Source organism: Protopterus annectens, chromosome 11.part0, assembly GCF_019279795.1.
Source record: "Protopterus annectens isolate FY-2018-M chromosome 11.part0, PAN1.0, whole genome shotgun sequence".
Lineage (NCBI taxonomy): Eukaryota > Metazoa > Chordata > Ceratodontiformes > Protopteridae > Protopterus > Protopterus annectens.
Window position 1 is genome coordinate 378,148,784 of NC_056745.1, and position 27,469 is coordinate 378,176,252.

Here is a 27,469-nt window from a genome sequence, read left to right on the forward strand (position 1 = left end):
TGTTATTAAACATCCTGCAGACTTAAATGTTATTCCTTAAGTCCCTGTTTAAACATTGTATGATTAAGTAAATCATTTAAGCAGACTAAAATTCCAAAGTAATCCTAAAATTACTTTTTTGTGATTCTTATCTGTTTAAGAAGTGAATGACTAATTAAATACATTGAATGAACAACTGAATGAATAAATGTATGCATGAGTAAATACATATATTTGATTGTACTGGTATTTGTATTTAACATAATTTCATATGTACAGCTTTTGTAGTAAAAATAGTAGTAACCACTACAGAAAAATATATTAGTTTGTCTTGTTTTTAGTTCTTATTAACTGGTAAGTCTCAAATGGTACAAAAAGTCAATCAAAGGCTTTTTTGTGATAGTAAGACCATTTGCAACTTGTTAGACTACTAGGAGATACTATTAGTTCAACTGATCAGACAATACCTGTAATATATATATATATATATATATATCACATTGTTGCTGAAGTTATGAAAATAAAGCAAACAGTACCTAATGGAGAGGGGGAAATGCTATATTTAGCATATAACAGATAACTACAGTGCATGTAGTCTCTGAGTACTGATTTCTTGTTTTCATAAATCTCAATATTAAGAAGTTGCTGCCCTATATTTCAAGCTAAAATGCTGGATGAAAAGCCTAAATAAATGCAAAAATGGATGAACAGATTGAGCTCGTACATTAAAATTGAAACAAGTAGACCTGTAATGTCCAACTTCTTGGTTTCATTACCTTGTAACTGATCTCCCCTTGTAACTGATATACTGTTCCATGTTGAAAAGCAAAAGGCTTGGTGCCAAGCAAAGATATGTTTTTTGTAATCAGTCATTTCAAAATCTAAATCAGCATAATCTCAGGCACAGATATGCCAAGGCCTGTACAGTGTATTACACAATGTGTACATTAACATTTTGTCTTCATAGATGAGATGTTATGTTTGTTGCGTGACATTCCCACCTATACTACCAAATATGTGCAACAGAGATTGAGTAGTGCAGAACATCCTAATGAATTTATGGGCATGGAAGGACAGCTGGGATGGCCATTTGGTGTAATGGAGGTGATCATTCTCGTGCACACTCATGTCCACAGACTCACATCCATTCAGACTTTGTGACAAAGCACACACTACACACACATAATCCACACTCCATTCCTTTGTGTCTTCTGCCCTAGTCACTACTTGTAACTTGCATCCCTATCACAAATATTTCCCTTTCATTCATTTTATTGTTAATTGTGTCCCCCAAGCAAAGACCTGCTTTCGTGTGGTCCCAGTTGCTGCTGTTAACTAAAATCTTTCTACTTTTTTCATCTAAGGTGTTCTATAGTGTATGCAGTTGACATGAAATGGATAAACTGATTATATCTGTTACAGATAGGGTATGCCTGCAAAAGAACTTGACAAAATGTACCATGTGGGCACAGAAGACTAATGTTGTGTCTTTTGGCTTTTCCCAGTTAGGGGTCATCACAGCGGAACTCTAGTCCGCTAATGATTGGCAGTAGATTTTTATGTGCCGAGTTGCCAGCTCTGACGCACAACCTTCAACAAAGGTATGTCCATTCACGCATGTCTCCACACAGAAGACGCTCTAGCTGAGAATCGAACAGGACAACATCTTACTGTGAGGCGACAATGCTACCGCAGCACTACAGAAGACTAATATGCTGATAAATATATCAAAAACTAAGCATATGAGATTTGGGATATTCAGAATATAGGGTGTATATTTAATACCGCACACAGTTATTTAAGGGCTTTGGTAGATGGGTAGAGCTAACTTTGAGTTTTTCTGATCATATTCACTAATTGGGTAATGATAGTTATAAAACTGTAGGCTGCATAAAAAATGATTCATAAAATCTAGGAAATCAGAAATGCAAGTCACATTAGACGCAAACTAAAATATGGAAAGCGTACAGCAGAAGTAGAGGCATCCATGGATATGAAAGCTTAAGTTATTATGAAAGATTAGAACATATGAACTTGTACAGTGTTTCATACAGATATTTAATTGGATACCTTATTCAGGTATATATATTTAGAAACAACATCCTGTTGGAATGGTTGGGGGTTATCAAAGACCAGTAGAGAATCATCAGACAACCTGGTTAGGATACTATATAGGAATAAGAGATGTTATAACTAGTTCTCTGAGACAGTAGGTGATGCACAGAGCAGACTTCCAAATGATATTAAAGCAAACACTAGTTTATATATTTTTAAGAACATCTTGGACACTTGTTATGGGAATGCTTGTTTTGAATATTTGTATATATGGTGTGTATGTACATCTGCTAGGCTATCTGAGTTATAGACACTTACAGTGAGTCAACTCTGCTTCATTTTTCATAAGCAGAGGGTTTCTCCAAAACAAACCCACAGTTGCTAACAGTCACACAACCACACTTGTGCATACTCGTACACACTCGCTCTCACACACACACACACACACACACACACACACACACACACACACACACACGCACATGCAAGCACTCTGAAATCAGAATTCTGGTGCCCCTTTTCTGGGAAAAGTGTACATATAGACTGAGTATGCCTCTTGAAAACATTATCGACTGACTGTAATCTAAGTAAATTTTTTGAGGGGATAAGGCAAAAATATGAGGCATCAGTTTGTATTTTTTGAACAATAAGAAGTATGAGACTCAAGTAACTGGCATTACTGACTGACTGTAATCCTCAGAGTGACGTACCAGAAACACAAACATTTTATGAGATACAAGGAGAAAAATATGAGGTAATATAAGGGTAATTTGAAAGATATGCCTTTTCCATGAAGTGTAAAACCTTTTGATATAACTTGAGAGAGTGAGGCACAAAACTGCATTACATTTTTTCTGTTTTTTTTCTCCTTTGCAAACAATTGTGGTGCCCACATTGAAGCTGTATATCTGTTTGGCAGACAGTAGCAGTGCTGCACAAACCAGTCAATCAAAAAGATGCAAATTCAGGCAGGACCAGTGGCACACTTTTATTTTATTTTATTTATTTATTGCTTCCAGCTTGCAGAACACTTATTTGACCACTGTAGCAGAAAATTAAGCAAGCTTGTTTTATTGAAAACAGGCTTGTTTCTTTATTTTCCACTATTGTAGTTGAGTATGTGAATTTTTTTCAGCCGACGAGTCAGCCGACGGCATAGGCCATAAGTCTATGAAAAATAATAGTGAGGGTGCCCTCCTTCTCCTCCTTGCTCTGTGGTTCCTGCTTCCATGTTTTTGTTCAATGTACTCAGTCCTGGTGCTGTCGTAGAGAGAGGACTTAATGTATAGTAATTTGTGAACCCCTTTAGATCTGTGTTTACCAACCACAGCTGTGTGGTGAATTAAACTTTTGTTAAGAAAAAATACTAATTATGGTATGAATGGTGACTGAGGCCTTTTCAGTCTAGTCATACCTCTTTGTAGCCCGCTATAGCAGTATGGTGGATTAGTGTTTTGCCTGAATTTGGACTTGGTGGCAATGAGTCAAAATTTAGTGGCTGTGTGTCATACATTGTATATTTTTACCTTTGCCTAATGAAGGAAATATATTAGACGCGGTATATTAGTGGAGTCTGCATTTAGACACCATGACATTATGTTTTTTTTTTTAATCTCAGAGATAGTTATCCTTTAATGCAACTCTATCTTACGACAAGGTGTAAACAATTTGATGTAACCTCTGATGTGGATGAAGCGCATTTTTGGAAAGTCTTCAGATATATCTTTATTTTCAGAGATTAGGGAGCTTACCTTTTTAGTAGCTTCTGATTCTGATTGTGTAAGCTTAGGAGTGGATTGTGCTTGCCTACATTATGTCTGCAAGTAATCATAGTCCATAGACTTTATCTTGTTATTGTTCATGGAAAAAGTTAAATGGACTGCCATTAGAATGTGCTACATATAAAAAAATACTGTGAAGACATTGACACTTCAACTGTCTACTCTTATAAGGAATATCTCATAGAGTGGTGTGTTTCTTTCCGTGGGTGATCATCGCAGAACAGGTGAATGTTGGGCTGTTTAGCACATCAGTAAGTACAAGGTATCATCTTGGCAATTCTTAGACGTATTTTTGATTCCTGCTCTTCTGTCAGTAGATAACAGTCTTGTTTTATGTCTGATGAATATTGCCAGATGTTTCAGTTAGTTATTGTTATTAAAAGTTCCCTTGCTGTCATCTGAAATCTGTCTGATATCATCTTTTACCTAGGCTTTTCCAGATTCAGACCAGGCACTCCAATCATTACAACTACCAAAGGATGTACTGTATGTACATTCATCGAAAATTATATTCAGTCTAGGTTGCTATCAATCTGACAATCCTTATTGATCATTCCAACTGCCTTTTGGTGCAGATGTTCATCGTGTTTCACTGTTGCAGTCATTACTCTTGGGTTATCCTGCTGGCAGGCTACCCGCAGTCAGCCAGAATTCCAAAGTCTAGGTCCGGTGTCGATTGCTGTCGCCTCTTCCCTGACGTCAGTGTGCCAGAGGTATAAAAGATGCAGCCGACGCCATTTTCTTCAGTCTTTCTTGCCGCATGGTGCCTGAAGCAAAAGCAGTTCGCAAGTGCCAGTCGGCCGACTCCTGAGATTTTCAAATACGAGTTTCAGAACTGAAGTTTTCATTAAAGCTAAGTACCCCGTTGGGGAAACTTTTTTCTTGCTCCAGACCGATGTCAGAAAAAGTTAACAATTGTATTTCTTGTGGGAAGCAAATACCTCATAAGGATTTTCACTCTTACTGTATTCCTTGCCTAGGCCCTGATCATAACGTTGCTAGTTGTTGGTTTTGTGCTAGATTTAACCAACGCACTATCAAGCTTCAGTTCGATTTTGCATTCCATTACTTTGGCTGAAGGTTTAATTATATAATGCCATCGGATCAGCCGACAACCGGAGTTTACAAAAAACGCAAGGATAAGGAAAAAGATAGGCATCTGAGGTCCAAAACCGATGACGAAGCCTCTGCTAGCCCAGTCGCCGGTTCTCAGTGAGGCGCTTTCGGAGCCCCTGGCGCCCCTTACCTCAGAGACACAGGCCGCTTCCGACTCCCATGTGGAGCCAACTGGGCCTCTGGATACTCAAGGTATTGGACACTCGGAAATCATTCCCTCAGATGGGTCCAGAGCCGCTGAGCAGGCATCGGCTTCTGAGGGTGTCTTCAGACCTACACAACTATATATTAAGCCATCTTCAGCTTCAAAGACAAAGTCTAAAGCAGCACTAAAGACAAACAAACAAGTACAGCATTCTCCTACTCAGACTTCCATGCCTAAAAAACAGATGCTTAAAATGGCCGAAGACCTAATTACTTTGATCAGGGGCTCCCATCCCCCTCCTGATTAGAGGCCTAGGCAAGAGACCGAGTATGATTCTTCTGATCAGGTTTCTATTTCCTCTGATTCCTCTTCTGAACAGGATTACTCCATGATTCCCTATGAGGATTCTGATGCTGAAGAATCCATTCCTTCAGCCTCTCCTTCTGAGGATTATTCTTTTGGGGAAACCCTGCATACTATGAGGGAACATTTCCACTGGGAGAGCCAAGATTATTCTGAATCTAAGAAAAGGCTCAGAGACTTTCTGCTACTTCCTCAGCACAGACCCCTTGCTATTCCACCTGTTCTAGACATTGTAGATGATGTATTTTCAGAGTCCGGCCTGTCTCCAGACTCTTTACCCCCTGCACCTGCTAAGCCAGACAGATACTACAGGGTCCTGGATACTCATAAATTCCTGTATAAAAACCCCGCTGCTGACCCAGAAACTATATCTCAGGGTCCCAAGGGGTTAAAGCTTCCACTGCAAAAAACCCTGTCCCTTCTGATAGGGATTCCAGGTCTCTAGACAGATGGGGGAAAAAAGTCTACACTTCTGCAACCCTGGCCGTAAGGGCCTTAAATTGTCAGTTTCATATGCTTAAATATCAGCAATATTTAATGTCACTGCTTAAACAGAAAATGTTGACAGATACTGAATGTTCAGAGAACAAGGAATTGCAGGATTTATTGCATGTAGCTGAACAAGTGGGAAAGCATACTTTGCAATGTGGTTATGATTCTCTGGAGGTCTCTTGCAGGGCCGCTGTTACAGGTTCTGTTATTAGAAGGCATGCTTGGTTAAAGGAGCAAAACCTGCCTGATCATGTTAAAGCAAAATTATTAGATGCACCACTACAGCATGATACTTTGTTTGGTTCTAAAGCAGAAGAGGTGTTGAAAAAAATGGAGGATAAATCAAAATCCATGCAGACAGTCAAGGATTTCTTACAGGTACAGCCACCCAGGTTTAGCAGAAACTGGCCTTCTAAAAATTGGTCCTTTCCAGCGTCAGACAGACCACAAAGAGGCAGATACAGGCGTCCCAGAGGCAGATCCCAGCCCCAAGGCTCATACAGGCCTAAACAATGTGGTGCTCCTACCTCCAAAAGCGGAGAAGACAAATCACAACCTTTCAGGAAACAGTCCCAATGACTTTCCTCTACCAGATCCAAGCACTTTTCTTTTGGCAGCCCCCTTAGGGGGAAAATAGCACTATTTTCATCAAATTGGCAAAGGATTACCCAAGACAAATGGGTCCTGAACATAGTGTCCCAAGGGTACAGGTTCAATTTTCACATTCCACCAAGGTCAAAAGGTATGCCAGACCTGCCACACAATCAATGGACAGAGGCACAAAAACAAATTACAGCCCTCATAGATATGAGGGCCATTCAGCATGTACCACAACAAGAGCAGGGGCAAGGATTTTACTCCAGACTTTTCCTAGTACCGAGAAAGGACAAAACCTGGAGACCAATACTGGACCTGTCTATACTAAATATGTTTCTGGAAGTTGCAAAATTCAAGATGTTAACTCTACAGCAGCTACTGCCCATGCTGGGCAAGAAAGCTTGGCTCGTAACTTTGGACCTAAAAGAGGCACACCTGCATGTCCCAATCAGGCAATCTTGCAGAAGATACCTCAGATTCATAGCTGGCTCAATGCATTACCAATTCTCTGCACTGCCCTTTGGCTTATCTACTGTGCCCAGGGTCTTCACAAAATGCCTGGCACCAGTAATTGCATTTTGCAGACAAAAAGGAATTCAAATATACCCCTACTTGGATGACTGCCTAATTCAAGCAGAGAACAAAGACATTCTACTAAAGCATCTGGCGTTTGTAAAAAGATTACTAATTGGCCTAGGGTACACAGTAAATGAAAAGAAATCAAAACTAGTGCCCTCTCAAGAGATAATATTCCTGGGTGCAAGCCTAAATACAACTGCCCAGATGGCTTATCTCACGCCAGACAAACAAAAGCAACTGACTACTTACTTCAAGAATTTGGCAACAAAAACCCACTTATCTGCAAGGAAAACCATGCAGGCCTTGGGTTTCATGGCATCCAGCATTCTACTAATTCCATATGCCAGACTGCATATGAGGAAACTACAATGGTATCTAAAAAGTGTTTGGACTCAACATTGCCACAGCCTGGAGACAGTAATTGCACTCATTCCCTGCCTGCAACAGGAGTTTCGATGGTGAGCAGAAGCCTGTCACCACAATGAGGGTCTGCCATTCAGTTTACCCCCAGCCAGACAAACACTGACAATGGATGCATCAGATTATGCCTGGGAGGGCCCATATGGCAGGAAAATGTATTCAGGGCACATGGCCTGCAAACCAGATGCATCTTCACATCAATCAAAAAGAGATGCTAGCTGTTCAAAATGCCCTGACAGCTTTCAAGGACCTACTTCATCCAGGACAGTTACTGAAAAAGACAGACAACACTATGGTCATGTGGTATATAAACAAACAGGGAGGTACACATTCCTACCCCGTCTGCAGACAAGCAATGACCTTATGGGACACAGCATTGGCTTTTCAAGTTCACCTGCAAGTGCAATTTCTGCCAGGAAAAACAAATACTCTGGCAGACGAACTAAGCAGAAACCTCATGGATCCCCACGAATGGAAACTGGATCCACAAGTCTTCAGCATGATAATAAGGAAATGGGGATGCTCAGACATAGATCTATTTGCCTTCCCTCACAACTGCCAATTGCAGAGATTTTGCACAAGAATTTATCACAAGCAAGCATGGAAAGTGGATGCCCTATCTTTCAGCTGGAAAAATCTAACAGTATATGCCTTTCCCCCATTGCCTCTCCTACCCAGGGTACTCCTAAAGGTCAGACAAGAGAAGCCAAAAATGATACTGATTGCACCAGACTGGCCACGCCAGCGCTAGTACCCAGTCCTGAAGAGCTTGTCTCTAGGTCCAGCATGGATACTGCCTCAGACTTCTCACTTGCTGACCCAACAAAACAGTCAGATCCTGCACAGCAAACTCAGGACCTTAAATCTGGCAGCATGGTGGATAATGTATCCATTCAGAACACTACTCTTTCAAAAGCTGTTATGGATGTTATTTTGTAGGCCAGGAGGCCCAGTACCAGAAAATCTTATGCAGAAAAATGGAAGAGATTCTCTGCTTGGAACCAGGAACAAGGCATAGACACGTGTGTACCACATATCCCTCAGATTTTACAATACCTAACTGAGATGCTAAACAAAGGCCTTTCTTTCTCATCTATTAAGATTCATGCCTCTGCCATTTCAGCCCATTATAATATGGAACCACCTATATTTTCTCATCCTTTAATAAGGCAGTACCTCAGAGGGGCCAAAAACATTAGGCCTCCAAGGAGAGCACCAATTTCAGCCTGGGTCCTCAATTATGTTTTGGTAAAACTCACACTGCCTCCTTTCGAGCCAGCATCAACAGCAGATATAAAATACTTATCCTGGAAAACAGCTCTGCTCCTAGCAATAACCTCTGCAAGGTGAGTCTCAGTCAGAGCTACAAGCACTCATGGCTGTGGAACCTTTCATCATTTTCCATCCAGACAGGGTTTCTCTGAGGATGAACCCTACATTTATGCCTAAGGTAGTGTCCAGTGTGGCCCTCAACCAAAACCATTCACTTGCCAACCTTTTATCCTAATCCACAGAACAAGGGTAAGAAAATTCTGCATTCTTTGGACATACACAGACAGTTAAGATTCTACTTGGACAGAACTAAAGCTTTCAGAAAGACTGAGCAACTTTTAGTGTCATATGCTGCAGATTCACAAGGAAAGGCTATCTCAAAACAGACTATTTGTAAATGGATAGGCCATTGCATCTGTTTCTGCTATTTTCAACATGGCAAAGCAGTGCCTAAGGATATTAGGCCTCATTCCACCAGAGCAGCAGCCACTTCAGCAGCCTTCCACAGAGGAGTACCAACCAAAGATATCTTAGAGGCTGCAACTTGGAGTTCAGTGCACACCATCACAAAGCACTACCACTTACCTCTTTACTCTAAGTCCAGAGCAGGCTTTGCCACTGCAGTTCTGCAGGGCCTCATAGCGTCTCCTAATCCTGTTTAGCCCAGCCACCCTACCTCAGCTTTGGGATTCAACACAAGAGTAATGACTGCAACAGTGAAACACGATGAACATAGTACAGTTGTGTACCTAGCATAAATGTAGATGTTAGAGTGTATTCACTGTTGCAGTCCAGGTTACCCACCCACCATCCCCCTTTTCCTTGCTGGGGCTTATCTGCACTTCTCTATCCTATACAACCTTTTTGGTTGTAGATGAAGGACATGTTATTTTTGTGCATGCATTTTTATTGGCATATTCTTTCAGCCTTCCAATTTAGGGGCACCTGACATCTGGGGCAGGAAAATCTGAAGAAAATGGCGAAGGCTGCATCTTTTATACCCCTGGTGCACTGACGTCAGGGAAGAGGCGACAGCAACAGACGCCGGACCTAGACTTTGGAATTCTGGCCGACTGCGGGTAGCCTTCCAGCAGGATAACCCAAGAGTAATGACTGCAACAGTGAATACACTCGAACATCTACATTTAAGGTAGGTACACAACTGTACTTTTAGGGTTGCATAGTAAGGGGTGACTGCTCTGAACCTGATCCAGGGACTGGTATTTCTGGCACTTTGGTAAATTCCTGCATGTGAGCATAGGATGTCTTCCAATGTGTCCTTCCTTAATTATTGTTGATTGTTGCTATGCTTGTGACTTCCACCTAAAAGAAGTCCATGAGAGGCACATTTCCCTTATTGTCTTCAGGGAAAGAGAGCTGCTAATATGCCTCTTGACCCTTCTTTCCTAGATGACCCTTCTGAATTATTTAGCACAGTTACTGAACTTGGGCTGTCAACTTCACAGCATGACATTTTCCCTTTGCATCAGCGTATTATCAATTTCTAACTTTTTTTAACTGTTGATTAGTGTTTATATGTGGTTTAAGAGGAAATAACATGTTATAAACAGACTGAAAGCAAAGCATCATGTAGAATATGTGTGATTAAGTCTTTTTTTTCAGAAATTAAGCATGTATGCAATGACAGAGATGGGTTTCCACAAGCAATTTTTCATGTTTTAAATGTAAAGCATTTACTGTAAGTAAAGACATTCTGTTTTGACAGACTTTCTTTTCATGCTTTGTATATAAAAAAGCATTTTTGGTAATGTATGCTGTTGTGTGTTTAATCAGGTAGAAGAACTGACCCGACAGCTTCAAGCTAGGAATGATGAAGATGATCCAGTTATGATGGCCGTCAATGCTAAAGTTGAGGAGTGGAAGGTATCACTGCTAAGCTGTAGTTCAGTAAGCTGAGTTTGCAGAGTTGTGAACTTTGGGTCTTACCATCATTCTTAATGTTACGCATATTACTTTGCAGGCCGTGTTGTTAGCGAAAGATGATGAACTCCTTGAGTATCAACAAATGTTGCGGGACCTTCAAGAAAAGTTAAGACTTGCACATCTGGACTCTGACAAGAATAATGTCATGGCACTGCGACAGGTAACACTTAGAAAGCTCAAATAGTATTAAGCCAGCTATAGTAGTTACATTAGGTTCTATCTCCCTGAGATACTCTAAACAAAAGTAGTGTAATTGACAATGATTACTTAGAAAAGCAGAACAAAAGTTTTACACAGAGTCAAAGCTGAGCTTCTTGTGAAGAATCATATTAAAATCCAGAGCAAATTCCACTCTAAGTGAGCTGCTTTGTTTCTTTAGAGAGCTAATGCTGCCTTTGTCCTAGGATGTATGATTTTTTTTTTTTTTGGTCAATCTGGGGGCAGCCCTTATATAGTTTATATAATACAGTAAATAATATGAAGAAGTAAAAAGCAAACAAAGATGATTATACTTTCAGTTACAGCATATAAAGCTGTCAAAAATGTATTATTACATTTTATTAAAAAAATAGCTACAGTTTGAGTTTCCTTCTTGTGTAGTACCAGATGTTTTTGACTTATGCATTTTAAATCCAGCTAGTGCTGCATTGTGCATTTAGACAAGTAAGTGTATATAGTGCTTTTTACTGTATTTCAATGGGGGGAAGTTATTGTTTCTATTGCTGTTTTTTTCTTCTTTCATTTCCTTCCAAGCTATACCTGCCAGCTAATGTCTTGGTCACTGAAATGCGTATTATTTTTATTTTACGACTCCTGAACAAGGTAGAATATAATGGTTTATTAATGTTGGTATTTCCTGAAGTAGGATGGCGCAGTGGTGTAGCTGTTAGTGTTGTCGCCTCACAGTAAGAGGTTCTCCAGTTCGATTCTTGGGTAGGCTGCCTTCTGTGTGGAGTCTGCATGTCCTCGCTGTGTTCATGTGGGTTTCCTCTGGGTGCTCTAGTTTCCTCCCACATTCCAAAGACAAGCAGTAGGTGGACTGGACACTCTAAATTGGCCCTAGGTGTGTGTATGCATGTAAGTGTGTGGTGTACTCTCTGAGGAAGGTTGGTTCTCGGGCTAGCAACCCGACCCTGTAAAACCCGTACCTGCTATGGAAACAAGTGTTGAAAGGCACTCGTTGCCCGATGTGCTGTATGCACGGGAGAAATTTCCTGAAGTATTTTTGTTGTTAATAAGACATATTAAATGTGATAGTGCTGACAACTGACGACTTATTTTGGGGTCATTGATGCCTTTGAGTTCTGTAGCATCCAAATTCAGAAGATGCTGTGTATGTATGTACATCCATATATATATATATATATATATATATATATATATATATATATATATATATATATATATATATATATATATATATACACACATATATATGTGTGTGTATATATATATATATATGTGTGTGTGTGTGTGTGTGTATATATATATATATATATATATATATATACACACACACACGCATATATATATATATATATATATATATATATATATATCTATATATATATATGTGTGTGTGTGTGTGTGTATATATATATATACGTGTTTAAGTATTTGAATGATACTATAGGCAGTTTTGACAAGTTCAGTGCACTTTATTTACTTTTATTAAATGTTTTATTTTATTGACAATCTTTTCTTAGTTCTTCCCTACAGGATCACCTTTCTCGTGAATGGCAGTGAATGGCAGTGGAGTTTCACGGTGTCGCAGGTGTCGCCGGCGCTTCCGAACCTTCCAAGGTGCACACCACACACCGCACACCTAGGCCATTTAGAGTGGCACACTCCACCTGCAGCATGTCTCTTTGGGATGGGGGAACCGGCACCACCGGAGGGAAACCACGCGCACCAGGAGGACATCCAGACTCACACAGAAGAGGCACCCCAGCCGAGGGATCAACCGAGAAGAACTTGCTGTGAGGCGGCAATGCTAACCACTGCACCACCGTGGCCGCCCCTTTTATTTTATTGACAATAAAGTTAATAAAAGAAGGTAAATGAAACTAAAAACTCCAGTCAGTAGGAATAACATAAGATCTTCTTCATAAAGCTCACTTCTGCAATAGCCTAAGCTATATGAGTTATATTCTGCTAATGATGTAGCAGCCAACCAGTTTTCAAATCTTTCAGGGGGCCCTTTCATGCTCTCAAACCATTAGTATACTTGAGTTGAGCTGACCTAATGTCAGGTGCCAAGGCCTTCACAGGTTCCTGCTGCCAAAGAGGGCCCTGTTGTGTGGGCTTTTGGGGATTGATGGCCACTAACACTATTCCATTGCTGGGCAGATAAGTTCCCCATGGGGAAAAAAACTTTGCACTTTACTTTTTATGACAGAAAGCTTACTTTTTTCTGTATAACTCAATTAAATTAAGCTAGAAGAAAGTGATTTTAATGAGTGTCACATGAGTTTTGAAAACTTTTAAACTAGAGAGTTATTTTTTTCATTGTTTACCAAAGGGTTGTTAAAACTAACTTTAAATATGTTTTTCCTCTGGTAAGTTGTGTTATTTTAACTTTGGGTGATGGGGTAAGTGTATATAGTGCTTTTTACTGTATTTCAATGGGGGAAGTTACTTATTTTACAGCTTACCTTCTTTTACTAACTGTTGCTGACAGGACCCTTTTTTGGCTTAATCATTGAACATTCTTGTAGTTCCTAGATTTTTCCTTCTTCCAGCCAAAAAAAGAAGAAAACTGTCAAGCAGCCTTTGCCACCACAGCAGGGTACTAAAGGGCCTCAACAGCAGATGAGTGGTTCTGCTGTGGCCAAAATTTTTTCCTTGGACCACTCAACTTTTTCCTTGGTTCCCGCTGGCGTACTTCTGACAGCCACCATGGGATAAGACACATCCTCTACAGCTGTTGGAGCACCCTTGGCAGGCATAGGAGAGCTACTCTTGTTGGTCCTGGGAGAAGGGAACAGAGAATGCAACTCTGCTTAGCCAGAAAAGTTTGCCCGTCCGTAGGGAAGAGGGAAATTTTTGCTGGCAAAAGGGGTTCTGTTTGTGTAGAAATTCCTGTCAGAAATAAAAAAAAAACGGTGTCCTCTCCTGTCTCATTTTCCCTGGAGAGGAGTAATTTATTGGACTTAACTTGCGGTTTATAGCAGGATCCTGACCCTCCCTTTATGGCTATTTCTGGTAAAAGAAAAAGGGAGTCTTCATTTTCTGAAGAGATGCAAGAGTTTGGACATCAGAAATGATTATGAAGACACAGACAATGTGTTGTCCTCACAGAATTCTGATTCTGAGGAGAGTGTGACTTTCACCAGTACTTTTGAATGATTCTGTTTCCTCTGAAACTGGTTCCAGAGTAAATCATTTGTTTAAGTGAGAAGTATTATGATTTGTTACAAATGGAATTTCCTGAACCTACTCCCATTCCTCCTGTTCTGGCTGCTTTGGAGGATGTTTTTGTTACTGCCTGTAGCTTCCCTGACAGCCAGCCTGCTACCTCAAAAAGCAGATAGGCTATATAAAGTGCCAGAAGCTTTTAAGCTTTTATACACTCATTCCAGATCGGACCCAACAGCTATTGGTTTATTGAATCCAGCTCCTGCTAAATATTTGGTTAATACCAATCTCTCTCCTGGCGAAGAAGAAGTGGGATTGTCAAAGAGATGAAGAAAATAGACATGAGTATAAGGAGATGAGGCGCATGGCAAAGAGAGAGGTGGTGAAGGCTAAGGATAAGGCATATGGAGAGTTGTGTGAGAGATTGGACACTAAAGAGGGAGAAAAGGACCTGTACCAATTGGCTAGTCAGAGGGACAGAGCTGGGAATGATGTGCAGCAGGTAAGGGTGATAAAGGATAGTAAGGGAAACGTACTCACAAGTGAGGAGAGTGTGTTGAGTAGATGGAAGGAGTACTTTGAAGGGCTGATGAATGAAGAGAATGAGAGAGAGAGAAGGTTGGATGATGTGGCGTTAGTGAATCAGGAAGTGAAACAGATTAGCAAGGAGGAAGTAAGGACAGCTATGAAGAGGATGAAGAATGGAAAGGCTGTTGGCCCAGATGACATACCGGTGGAAGCATGGAGGTGCTTAGGAGAAATGGCAGTGGAATTTTTAACCAGATTGTTTAATGAAATTTTGGAAAGTCAGAGGATGCCTGAGGAGTGGAGAAAAAGTCTTTTGGTACCTATCTTTAAGTATAAAGGTGATGTGCAGAGCTGCAGTAACTACAGAGGGATAAAATTGATCAGTCACAGCTTGAAGTTATGGGAAAGAGTAGTGGCAGCTAGATTAAGAAGGGAGGTGATGATTAGTGATCAGCAGTATGGTTTCATGCCAGGAAAGTGCACTACAGATGCAGTGTTTCTCTGAGAATGTTGTTGGAGAAATACAGAGAAGGTCAGAAGGCGTTGCATTGTGTCTTTGTGGACTTAGAGAAAGTATATGACAGGTTGCGTAGAGAGGAGTTGTGGAATTGTATGAGGAAGTCGGGAGTGGCAGAGAAGTATGTAAGAGTGGTAAAGGATATTTACGAGGGTAGTGTGACATTGGTGGGAGTGACAGATACGTTTAAGGTGGAGGTGGGATTACATCCAGGATCAGCTCTGAGCCCTTTTTTATTTGCAGTGGTGATGGACAGGTTGACAGATGAGATCAGACAGGAGGCCCTGTGGACTATGATGTTTGCAGATGACATTGTGATATGTAGTGAGAGCAGGGACCAGGTTGAGGAGACCCTGGATATGTCATGTTAACTGGTCCACTTTTAGTTAGTATGACTAAAAAAATTATGTTCTTCTAGTTATGACTGGGAGTAATAACATCAGTGAGGGAAGAGTTTTGGCATCCTATCTGATTCCATTATCCACAGCAAGTTAAGGTGGTTAATTATTTGCTTTTTGAGTTGATGAGATCAGACAGGAGGCCCTGTGGACTATGATGTTTGCAGATGACACTGTGATATGTAGTGAGAGTAGGGACCAGGTTGAGGAGACCCTGGAGAGGTGGAGATATGCTTTAGAGAGGAGAGGAATGAAGGTCAGCGGGGCTAAAACAGAATATATGTGTGTAAATGAGAGGGAGGGTAGAGGAATGGTGAGGATGCAGGGAGTAGAGTTGGTAAAGGTGGATGAGTTTAAGTACTTGGGATCAACAGTTCAGAGTAATGGTAAGTGTGGGAGAGAGGTGAAGAAGAGAGTACAGGCAGGGTGGAATGGGTGGAGAAGAGTGTCAGGAGTGATTTGTGACAGACAGGTACCAGTAAGAGTGAAAGGGAAGGTCTACAAGAGGGTAGTGAGACCAGCTATGTTATATGGGTTGGAGACGGTGGCATTGACAAAAAGGCAGGAGTTAGAGCTGGATGTGGCATAATTAAAGATGTTAAGATTTGCACTGGGTCTGACTAGGATGGACAGGATTATGAATCAGTATATTAGAGGGTCAGCTCAGGTTGGACAGTTTGGAGACAAAGCAAGAGAGGCGAGATTGCGTTGGTTTAGACATGTGCTGAGAATGGATGCTGGGTATATTGGGAAAAGGATGCTAAGAATGGAGCTGCCAGGTAAGAGGAAAAAAAGGAGGCCTAAGATAAGATTTATGGATGTGGTGAGAGAGGACATGCAGGCAGTTGGTGCGAAAGAGCATGATGCAGAGGACAGGAAGAAATTGAAACAGATGATCCGCTGTGGTGACCCCTAATGGGAAAAGCCGAAAGAAGATGACGATGACCAATCTCTCTCCTTCTGACAAGAATGGGAAGGCTTTTTATAAATTTGGAGAAAAAAGTGTGTTCCTCAGCAACACTTGTTTTTTAAAATTTTCAGCTGTCGAGTTCATATATTGAAGTTAATGCTTCCCTCTTGTGAGAATATGAACAGTGTAATGACCAACATTGGATCTTTATGCCATGCTTGTCTATCCATTTAGTTTAGGACAAAATAAAAAAGCCACAAGAGTAATTAACTCATTCACTCCAATAGAGCTCAGGAAATTTGCACTGTAACTTCCAATGGGCGGTGCGTAAGCCTTTTGACCGAATCATATTATGTCCTCCATTTCAATCAGATGTTCATATCTCTGGAACCATAGGGGTTATGAAAGAAGTATAAATGGCAAACTGTTCAGCACAAACTATTTTTGTAGTGGTAGTATTCTTTAGATTCTAGGTCTTAAACCAAAGGTTGTAGGTCACAGTAAACACGGTAACTATTGGTAATATTTAGTAAACAACTTGCAATATCTCAGCAACTGCTCAAGTTACACACATACTGTCAGCAGCATTTCATTCATCTAACTGAGAGCTTTCATACAAGGCTAAGTAGTTCTGTCTACCTTAATTGGTTGTTGAGATACTTAGAAAAAATGTGAAATATATATCTATATAAATTAATATTTGTTTACCTGCACTAGACATAGATCAAATATTAATGCAGTTGAGTTTGCTATTGTGTAACATTTAAGACAAAATATTTTAAAACCCTGTACATATCATGGTTCTGGAATTATTGATGCAAATGTGAACAAGCAATATTTGACACCTAGAGGCGTCTGTAGGAGTTAACTGCAGATGCACTTGGAAGCTTCACTCTGATGTAATGAATTAAGCACACCACTAGTTTCCACATGTTTGACTCTTTATGTCTAAAACATTTATTGATGGATGAGCGCAATTGTTGGCAACAGTAACTTTAACTTTAAAAAAGTAACAATGGTTAATGAAGTTACAGTGTTAAATTTTTGCATTTATATTAATTTTGTTGAGGGGCGTGGACTAGCCTAATGGCCAGTCTGGTTGGATGATACAATCTAGGAATTTTTCTGTAAGGTGATTTTTTTTTGTGTCTAGTTAGGATCTAAGGAAGTTTTCACAGATTAAGCACTTAGAGTAGGGGATAAATTGCAAAGCCTTGTAAAAGCAGGCTGAAATAGGACAGGTAATGTTTCTTTAGATACTTGGACAGATAGCGCACAAGTAGTTTCCGATTCTCAATTTTTAATGTTAGCTTTGTTAAATCAGGAGGGATTGTTAAACTGTATAAAACTCTCTCTCTGTTTGATCCTAGGTACAAAATCCCAACAGAAATTGTGCTCCAATGGAATTTATAGTTTATAAAAATTAACTGCAAAGACTTTAATGTCTTTTTTAAGGGGTTTGTTGTGTAAATGGCTCTTGGAGCTAGCCTGGCACACGTTGAAAGCTCTCTGTTGGTCATTGTTTACATACATGCTAATTGAGATTACTCATATTAGCCTACGAGAACCCTGGCAGAGTGACTAGGAGAAAGTATACTAAGAATTTAAGGAACTTCAGAGACGAGCCAACAGCGGTGATTGGTGAAATAGTAGCAAGACTGTATAGCACGCACCTTAAGAGTGGTGCTGCAGTACTGGAGGCTGGAGAATATAATTAATTTGTCCAAAGGAAGGTGCAAGGAGGAGCCAGGCAGTTAATGGCCTGCTAATGTTGTTTCCTTTTCAGTATTGCTTATAGCAAAATATTTGTCAGGCATGTTGATGGAGCTTCTGGAGAATTGTAGGTGGTCAGCTCAAGACATCATACAGAAAAGATTATGTCAGTAACACTAGGTCCATTATCTGAGGTTGAGAAAGTGCCATATCTGAACTTCAGCATGATTGGGATAATAAAATAATGATATGGATAGGAAACTGCATGACTGATTTGGAGGCACAAAGTTGCAGTTACGGGAAAATGTTTAGAAAAGACTTTAGCTAGTGAAATACAGCAGAGTGCAGTATAACAATTGGTTCTGGTTTAATGACTTTTTGTCAGCAGCAAGATTCGCTTTTTTTGCTGGTGACACTGAAGTCAGCAGCATGGTTTTGGCTGAAAGTAAAAGTCATTTCTGAGACTTGGTGTAGCACATAAGGTGTACAGATAGATGGCACCTGACATCAAATGCAACAAGTAAACAGTCACCTTGCTGTTACCAGTATCCTTGGTGGAGGCTAAGACAAGGGGAGGATTGATCAAAGGAGGGGATGGGGTGTGGGCATTGGCTGAGCTGTTGTGGAGATGGGGTGATACACCAACATATCCCCATTCTGTCCTGCCCCTTGGATATCATAGGTGAATGCAGGAGGAAATGAGGATAGGTTTTTAGAACTGAAAACCTGCATGGCGCATATGACTCACACTAGCCCCATCCGCATTGAATTGAATCCAGGTGAGATCAGGAGGGATATGTAGGCCCAACGATGGATGGCCTACCAGAATACATTGATCAATGACTGCATTTGAGAAAAAATATAAACAAAAAAGTTCAGAGATGTACAGTTTTGTGATAGTAATCCAGAAAAAATGTATGTGCTTCAAGCAGCCTAAGAAAGGCCTCAAGAATAAAGGGAAATGGAGTTTATAATCATCCCTTGGCAGACTCATGCAACTGGCAATAGAGTGTCAGGGAGTAGTGTGTGACAGAAGAATGCAAAAGAAGCGGAAAAGCAAGGTGCATTAAACACTGATGTGGTCAGTATTTCTGCCTGGTACAGAAACCTGAACAGTGAAAGCAGACTAGCTGAGGAAACTAGAAATGAAGGAGATGAAATGCCTCAGCTGGTTTGGTAGGATGCACACTGTGAAACAGATGGGGAAGTTATGACAGAGCAGAAGCCTATTGCAGAGAAGGTCAAACAGAGCAAATTACAATGTTCCAGGAAAGCAGAAGACAATTTCATTTAGAGAAGTTGGAAGAGATGGGAAGAAATCAAGACGAAATGAGGATGTCCAGCAAAGAGATGGATGGCTTGTGTGAGAGATGACTTGTAACAGTCAGACATGACTCTTGAAGAAGGCAGGAGAGTGACACTGAATCTAGAGAGGTGGTGACAGTTCACGCAAATCTTCAATCTCATGTAGAAAATTGGGAAAAAGGAGGTTGATGATCGTGAAGATGATTATGTGTACCGGGCATTGAAGAAGGCAAGAAAATCTGCTACTAGGAAATTTTATGTACACAAAAGGAAAAGATTTTCTCTGGTTTTGCAGTAGCTGTGTGACTTGCTAAATTCTGGCCTCCTAGCTTACACTTTAGCAACAGCACTCCTTTTGGCCATGTAAGTTCATAGGTACGTACTATGCTGTTGATACATGAGGTTCTTTAGAAGCCTAGACATACATTCCCATGAAGTTTTTAGCCCTCATATTAAAAATACGAATAACCTAGAGACTATCAGAACATTTACATGTTGCCCTATCTATGAGGGACAAGATTGGAAAACCAGGGGTGATTTTGTGATTACCTATCCATTCATCCTGTTTAGATTTGACTAGAGTAAGAGAAGTACTTCACTTTATGTGGAAAGGAAAATGTTTCCAAAGAAGTGCTATTCTCTGTGATGCATACAGTGGATATAAAAAGTGCACACACTCCTGTTAAAATGCCGGGTTTTTGTGATATAAAAAAATGAGACCACAATAATTAATTTCAAAACTTTTCCCACCTTTAATGTGACCTATAACCTGTACAATTCAATTGAAAAACAAACAAATCTGTTAGGGGAAAAAATATAAAAAATTAAAAACGTACAATGTGCTGGTTGCATAAGTGTGCACACTCTTAAACTAATACTTTGTTGTGTGTGCACAACCTTAAACTAATACTTTGTTGAAGCACCTTTTGATTTAATCACAGCATTCAGTTTTCTTGGGTACACAGCTGACATCATAGGTTCATAGGTAGGTACTAGGCTATTAGCCCTAGGGCCTATATAAGCCTTGCGAAACAGTACACTGGCTTTTGCCACCCAAGAAAATTATTTTCCTGTGTCCCTGTCAAGCAGTGCCACAGAAGTGATCCCCGGGGTAAATGTTCTATCTCCCATCCAATCATCAAGATTTTTCTTGAAGAGTGCTAATGAGGAGAGCTTTGTTTGATACAGATAGGTAGTTTGCTCCAGGAAGTCTCTGGGACAGGAATCTATCCCTCCAGCATGTTCTGTTTATTCTGGTGACAAGGTTTAGGTCCCTAGAGCGTGTAGCTCAGAGGGATTGGGATTTCTTTAAGTGGAGCATGTCCAACAGCTCTGGGTTTGACATAGCTTTGTATGTTAGGCAGAGATCGCCCTGAGTAGGCAATATGCGACAGAGTACAGCTGGAGTTTGAGACAGTCTGCGTAGGGCATCTGTTTGAGGCTGGTAATCCTCTTTGTGAGGTATTTCTTCAATTAAAGAGACTATGATTAACCACAAATAAAGTTCAGCTGCCATAGTAAGATTTTTCTGACATTTACTCAGTTGCCTCCTACAGCAAAAGGCATGGTTCACAGAGAGCTTACAAAGCATCAAAGGGATCTCATTGTTGAAAGGTATCTTCTGGGCTACAGCAAACAAGGTGCACAAATTTCAGAAAGAAACAGATCAAATAAGCAGGCACAATAAGCCTTTAACCAGAAATTCTTAGCTCAGAAGGGCAGAATCTAGCCTCTCCTCCCACAAGAGTGCAGACTACAAACATTCTTAATGTAAAATAACTGGCCTGAAGCCCAAGTGTTAAACCAGAACTAATGAGCTTTTAGAATAACAGACACTTAGCCTTCAGTCAGCAATTCCCAACTTAGAAGGATGTAAGCTACCTGTCCTGCCACAACAATGCAGTCCACAAACCTTAATGTAAAACAACTGGTTTGATGCCCAAGTGCTTAAACCAAAAGCCTTAGAATAACAGTTACAATTTAATCAGGCTACTACCAAGCAGTAATAACTGCAGCAGAATAATACAGTTGAGTACTTTTAAGAAGAAGCACAAGCAAAATAAGGTAATGAAGTGGAAAGAAACACAATTGCAGTAAAAGCAGATGAATAAAGTATAAATAAAGCAAATTAATATACTTAGTGAAGTCCCATACACACTGCCCAGTTGGAGACTAGCAGGAATCAGTGTCCTATTGTTCAGTCACCCAAAGCAAAGAAGTAGCATTAATCTGAAACTTGTTCCTAAGAAGCAGTTTTCTGGCAGATTTCCAGTGTTTAGTGATCTTTAGGAAGGACAGAAAGTAATGGGTAATTGTATGAAATGTTAGGTCCCAGAATATGGGGAGTGAATTGATGAAACAAAATGGACTTTCATATGCGAAATCCGAGAAAGCCATTTCTCGGTATATTCCAGTTTCTTCAAAGTATGTCAGTCTCGAACATAGTGTATATAAGTGGTGGGATGGTGGGGCTTTCTCCTACATTGGGGAGTGCAGGGCAGCTTGCCTCCCTAATAAAAACAGGTTTAAAGAGAAAGGCAGTATGCAGTGTTTGCTCTTTGCCTGCATTTCTGTGTTTTTATGACATGCCAGCACTCAACGTTATCAGTACCTACATTTCAATAGGGAATCAAAATACTGGATCCCCCTTTACCTTCTCTCTTTCAAATTAAACAATTTTTAAGGGGTTTGGATATTAGGCCACCAAAGATATGGCATTTCAGACTTGGGATTTTAATTTTGTTCTGGAAAGGTTAACATAACATCTCTGTGACTCTACAGCCAGCTCTTCTCTAAAATTTATAACTTGGAAGAGTGTATTGCTGGTAACCTTAACTTCTGCTAGACAGAGATCTGAATTACAGGCCCTTATGCCTATTCAGTCTTTTTGTTTTTCATAAAGACAGGATGAGCCTTGGAACCAGCCATTCATTTATGCAAGAAGTAGTTTTTGAGTTTACTCTTACTCAAACTGTGGTGCCTGTGCACTTGCCTAGTAATCAAGGAGCTTCAATCCTTGCCACTAGCACCAGTGAGGGACATGCACATTGCGAAGGATAATAAATACACACACAGTAAAGTACAATTTTCCTTAAGAGAACACAGAGATCACTGCCAGTCTGGGGATTGTTTCTCCCTTTCTCTCCAGATCCCCAGCAAGACTGCCCACTGGCACAGGTATGGGGTACAGATCTCAGCCTAGTGGTCAAGCCAAAACCTCCAGCATCCTGTCTGTCCAACCAGTGCTTCATGTCCCTGCCCAAGTAGCTGACACACACACACACACACACACACACACACACACACACACACACACACACACACACACACACACACACACACACACTCACACTTTGAGATATGATTTATATAAAAACACACAGACACTCCTGGGGAAGGCTGGCACAGGTTTTCTAGCTGTGCCCCCTTTTGGCTCAGACTATAAGGTAGAAATCACTGCCACCAACCACTAATATCAGCTGCTATAAGGCCCTTCTCAAAGGGTGACAAATGTCACTGTGTAATATTACTGTTATCCAAATAGTAAGTGTGACTGAACAGCAAGACTATTGAAGTGGCTTGGACAGTATCACCAAATACATGCAATGTACTCTAAGAGCTTAAATTATCTCTGCACAAAACAGCCACAGTTGAAAGGTTTAAAAATATTTAATAAATAATAAAAACACAATACAATACTTATTACGTCAACACAATGACATTACAGAGTTCAGAGATCACAGGAAACTTTAAAACAATATTGTAGGATAGTCTGACATAAATATAGAAATAAGAGCTAGACTTATCTGGCAAAATTTGTGTCTAACTCTAAGAGAAATCACAGTTCTAAATACTACTTTAGATACAGGGCAAAGCAAGTGCCTGGTGAGTTGTCAGCTTTAGACAAAATCCAAAATGCTCTATTCTCTCTCTGAGAAATTCTTAAATTAATAACAGTACTGCTGAGCCATTTCACAGTACATAATTCTTGATACTTCTCTGGTTAATTTCCCAGGCTCACAGAACTTAAAAATTTAACAATTCTTTGATCTTGTAGCTGCCAGGAAATCACAGCAATAAAAGACACTTTACATGTAAAACCTTAGTAATTATTTCTTAAATTAAGACAATATAAATAATTTCCTGGCTCAGACATCCTGTCTCCGAGCATGAGAGCAAACAGTCTCAAAATGCTTCACTTATCTGCATTTTTCCAGCAGGGTGCACTGTGGTTACATTCCTGAAGGTCATAACATGCACAGTTTTCTTTACATTTCTCAAACAAGCCTGCGGATCATATTCATATTTACAAGGACACAGGATTATTTACAAAATTATATCTAGGTAGGTGGGCAGCCTTCACACAAGCTATCATTATTCTTGCCTCCTACACTAACATACAAAGCAAATGAGGGAATTATTTGTTTCCTGGATGTGCATAGACAGCAGAGATACTATTTGGATTAAAAACTAAATAAGAGGACTAATCAACTTTTTGTCTCTTATTGTGGTTAGAAAAATAGATAACCAGCTTCTAAACAAATTATCTAAAGATGGCTTTTACTTTTCTTTCCATTCTGCTTTTCCACCCATGGCAAAAAATTTCCTAAGAATGTTAAAGCTAACTCTGTAAGGGCAGTTGCCACCTTTGGGGCTTTTGGAATGGTTGTGGATTCTGGACTCCTCTTGGAAGCATCTGCTTGATCCTCTGTTCACACATTTATCAAACATTATAAGCTTGATGATTTTTTCCCCCCAAGGTCCAGGACTGGTTTCACAAGGACTGTTCTACAGCTACAGGACATTCTGGACTCTTGTTCAGCTTCATCTTCCCTCTCTTTTGAGCTTTAAAAATCATCCTCATCTGTAATCAATATTTCAAAAATGATATTGTGAAGAACATAGTACAGCTGTACTGGTAACTCACTGTAACAATAGATGTTTGAATAGATCATTGTTGTAGTACAGATGCCAGCCCTCCATCTCACAAAATGATCTCTTCCTTGGCTGGGATGTAGTATCCTTTCCCTCTTTTTTTTTTTTTATCTGCCCCCTCCCCCACACACACTTTTTCTCCGTAAGTGGACTAGACTTAGAGCTATAGGCTTCATCCTCCCACTTCTTGGGCAAGAAAACTTAGTTTTGAAGCAAGACGCATCTTTATGTTTCTCTGTTTTACTAGCATGACTGGTTGTGCTAAAGGTGGAAATATGGCAAATGAAGAAGCTGCCTCAGCTTTCTAGACTAGCTATCATGGAAGATAAATCCCCATCCATAATGAGTACTACAGCAGCGGTCTCTTAGAACATCTACTATTACGACGAAGTTATACTTTACTGTCGAACTCCCATGTCTTGTGTATTCTATCTGAGGAGCAGACCAGGAAGCAGAAAGATTTTCTAATGCTGTAAGTGAATGCAAGTATTATCAAGAAAGCTGGACGGAAGACGCTTGTTCAAACGAAAAAAAAAATAAGTACAAAAACATGCTTCAATACCTAATCTTTAATAATGTGTAAATAATGCAGTTTTGTATATTTGGCTTGTTTATTTGTCTGGTTATGTGAAAATAACCATTGTTTTGTATCTGCTAAGTTACATTTTCTGATTTCATTGGCTTTGTGTTCTACATTTTTTTTGTAGAAAATTCTTTCCCAATCTTTTTCTAGTTATTTCTGCTTTTCTCTTGTTATATTGCTTTCTGAGCTGGTGCTGATTATACATGAACATGAACTGTATCTTAAAAGTATTTCTGGTGTTTGTTTATAGAAAACTGTATGATATTAGTCTTTATCTTGACTTCTAGTTGCTTTGTTTTCATATAGTTGTGGTAATATTAATATTCTGGCTTTTTTAATAGGCAATTCAGGAAAGAGACAGCCAAATCAAGATATTTACAGAGCAGTTGGAACAGTACACTGCAGAAATGGAAAAAAATGCCCTCATTGTTGAGGAGTTGAAAAAACAACTTCAGAAAGATTCAGGTACTCATCTAGTTGATATACATTACTGCATCTGGACTTTTTCAACATGTATGATATAGTTGGTTTCAGTCTGAACAATGGAGAAAAAAAAGATATGAGCTGATTGTATGATTTCATGTCTTGTTAGTTTGGGTGCCAGGCTCAGTAGTTCAAGATTAGTGCCAATCATTTTTTAGCAACTGTGGTGGTGTGTTGCATATGAATTGCCTTCTACTGACCTGGGTTTATTTGTTTTATTTTGTTAGCCAGACTAGGCCCACTGAGCCATGGCTGCTGTACAAGGAAGACCCAGGGAGAGAAGCATCAGAGTTAGACAAAGGAACAGTTTCAGATTAGCAAGTTAGTCTAGGCAGCTTTTCTTTGGATGGTAAAAATAAACAAGGGTGTCTCGATGAAAATTATATGGGTACATGGAATACTTCCAGACTTTATCCATATAGCATCCAGTGGCTGTACTCATACACTGGACCCTGTAGCTGAGAAATTGGGTCTATATTAGATCTGTATTAGATCATTGAAGGCACTGTTCATTAAACACCCTTTCATTGACACATAATCGAAATACCAAACCGTGAACGGCCACATAAGTGAATTTTTTCCCAGGGGAGAAAATCTCTTGGCCAACACCAAAAAAAAAAATTTGCAGACCCTACGAAGTGGGGGACTTCACCCCCTTAACTAAATATACCAACTCTGAGATCGCACTACAGTAGAGGAAATGGCAAATCCCTGATGACGGCCAAGCAATTTTTTTCCCCAGGGAACAAATTCTCTTATGTGACCGTTCGGGGTTTTGGTATTTCGATTATTATGTGTCAGTGAATGTGCGTTCGATGAACAGCCCCTTCAGTGCTCTAATACAGATCTGAGAAATTAGTAGCACCGCTTATTGTGCTCTCTGTCACCCTCTAGTTCTCACAGTTTCCTCTTCTACAGTGTGTCACTTTGAAAAGATCTTTGACTACCCAGTGCTATCAGGCTTAGGCATATGTGCACAGTAGTCTTTACATGAATATGAAATAAAGTAATGGAGAGGAACGGAGTCTCATGAATATGCTGCTTGTCTTACTGGAAATTATACTAAACACACCAAAAAAATTACTCCTGGTATTCTGTGAAGTTGTCTAGCTCTGTGTGACTTTGAAATGTCTCTTGACTACCCAGTGCTGTCAGACATAGGAGTATATGCCTAATAATCTTTACGTGAGTATTGAATGAAAGTAACAGAGTCTCCCATGAGGATGCATCTGTCTTCCTAGAATGTCATGTACCAAGTACAGCAAAATATTGACTCTTGGTAGTAACACAAGTTCCTGGTTTGAATACTGTTATACTCTGTATATACTTGACTGCTGTGCATATATATATGTATATATATATATATATATATATATATATATATATATATATATATATACATATGTATATATGGTTCCCTAGCATATGACAGAAACTTCATTTGACTGAAACTCATTTGACTGAGATCATAAGACTGAAATTTCAAAATACTGAAAACTCACTTGACTGAAACCCATAAGACTGAATTTCAGCATACTAAATTGTAAACTGGACCTTATAAAACCAGACTAGGTGGGGGGCACTGTAGTGCAATCCTGGAGTTAGTATATATAGTTGGGGGGTGCAGCCCCCCACCTAATCTGGTTTTATATGGTCCAGTTTACAATTTAGTATGTTGAAATTCATTATTATGGGTTTCAGTCAAGTGAGTTTTCAGTATTTTGAAATTTCAGTCTTACGGTCTCTGTCAAATGAGATTCAGTCAAATGAGGCTTCTACCATATGACAGGGATCCATATATATGTGTGTGTATATATATATATATATATATATATATATATATAAATATATATATATATATATATAGATATAGATATATATATATATATATATATATATATATATATATATATATATATATGATATAGCTAGAGAAAATTACTAGTGGTAGCTTCTTGAAGAGTAATTTATATGTCAAACTGGCTTGTGGTTGGCTT

The 27,469-nt window shown here is 39.7% G+C and overlaps 1 protein-coding gene across 1 annotated transcript in view; it reads left to right on the forward strand.

The window, feature by feature from the left end:
- CEP290 (centrosomal protein 290) overlaps nt 1-27,469 on the forward strand; it is a 3,346,332-nt gene that overhangs the window by 568,561 nt on the left and 2,750,302 nt on the right. Inside the window, exons 10-12 of the mRNA XM_044087863.1 lie at nt 10,594-10,683; nt 10,781-10,903; nt 25,331-25,454. Coding sequence (XP_043943798.1) covers nt 10,594-10,683; nt 10,781-10,903; nt 25,331-25,454 — 337 coding nt within the window. The remainder of the gene's footprint in view (nt 1-10,593; nt 10,684-10,780; nt 10,904-25,330; nt 25,455-27,469) is intronic.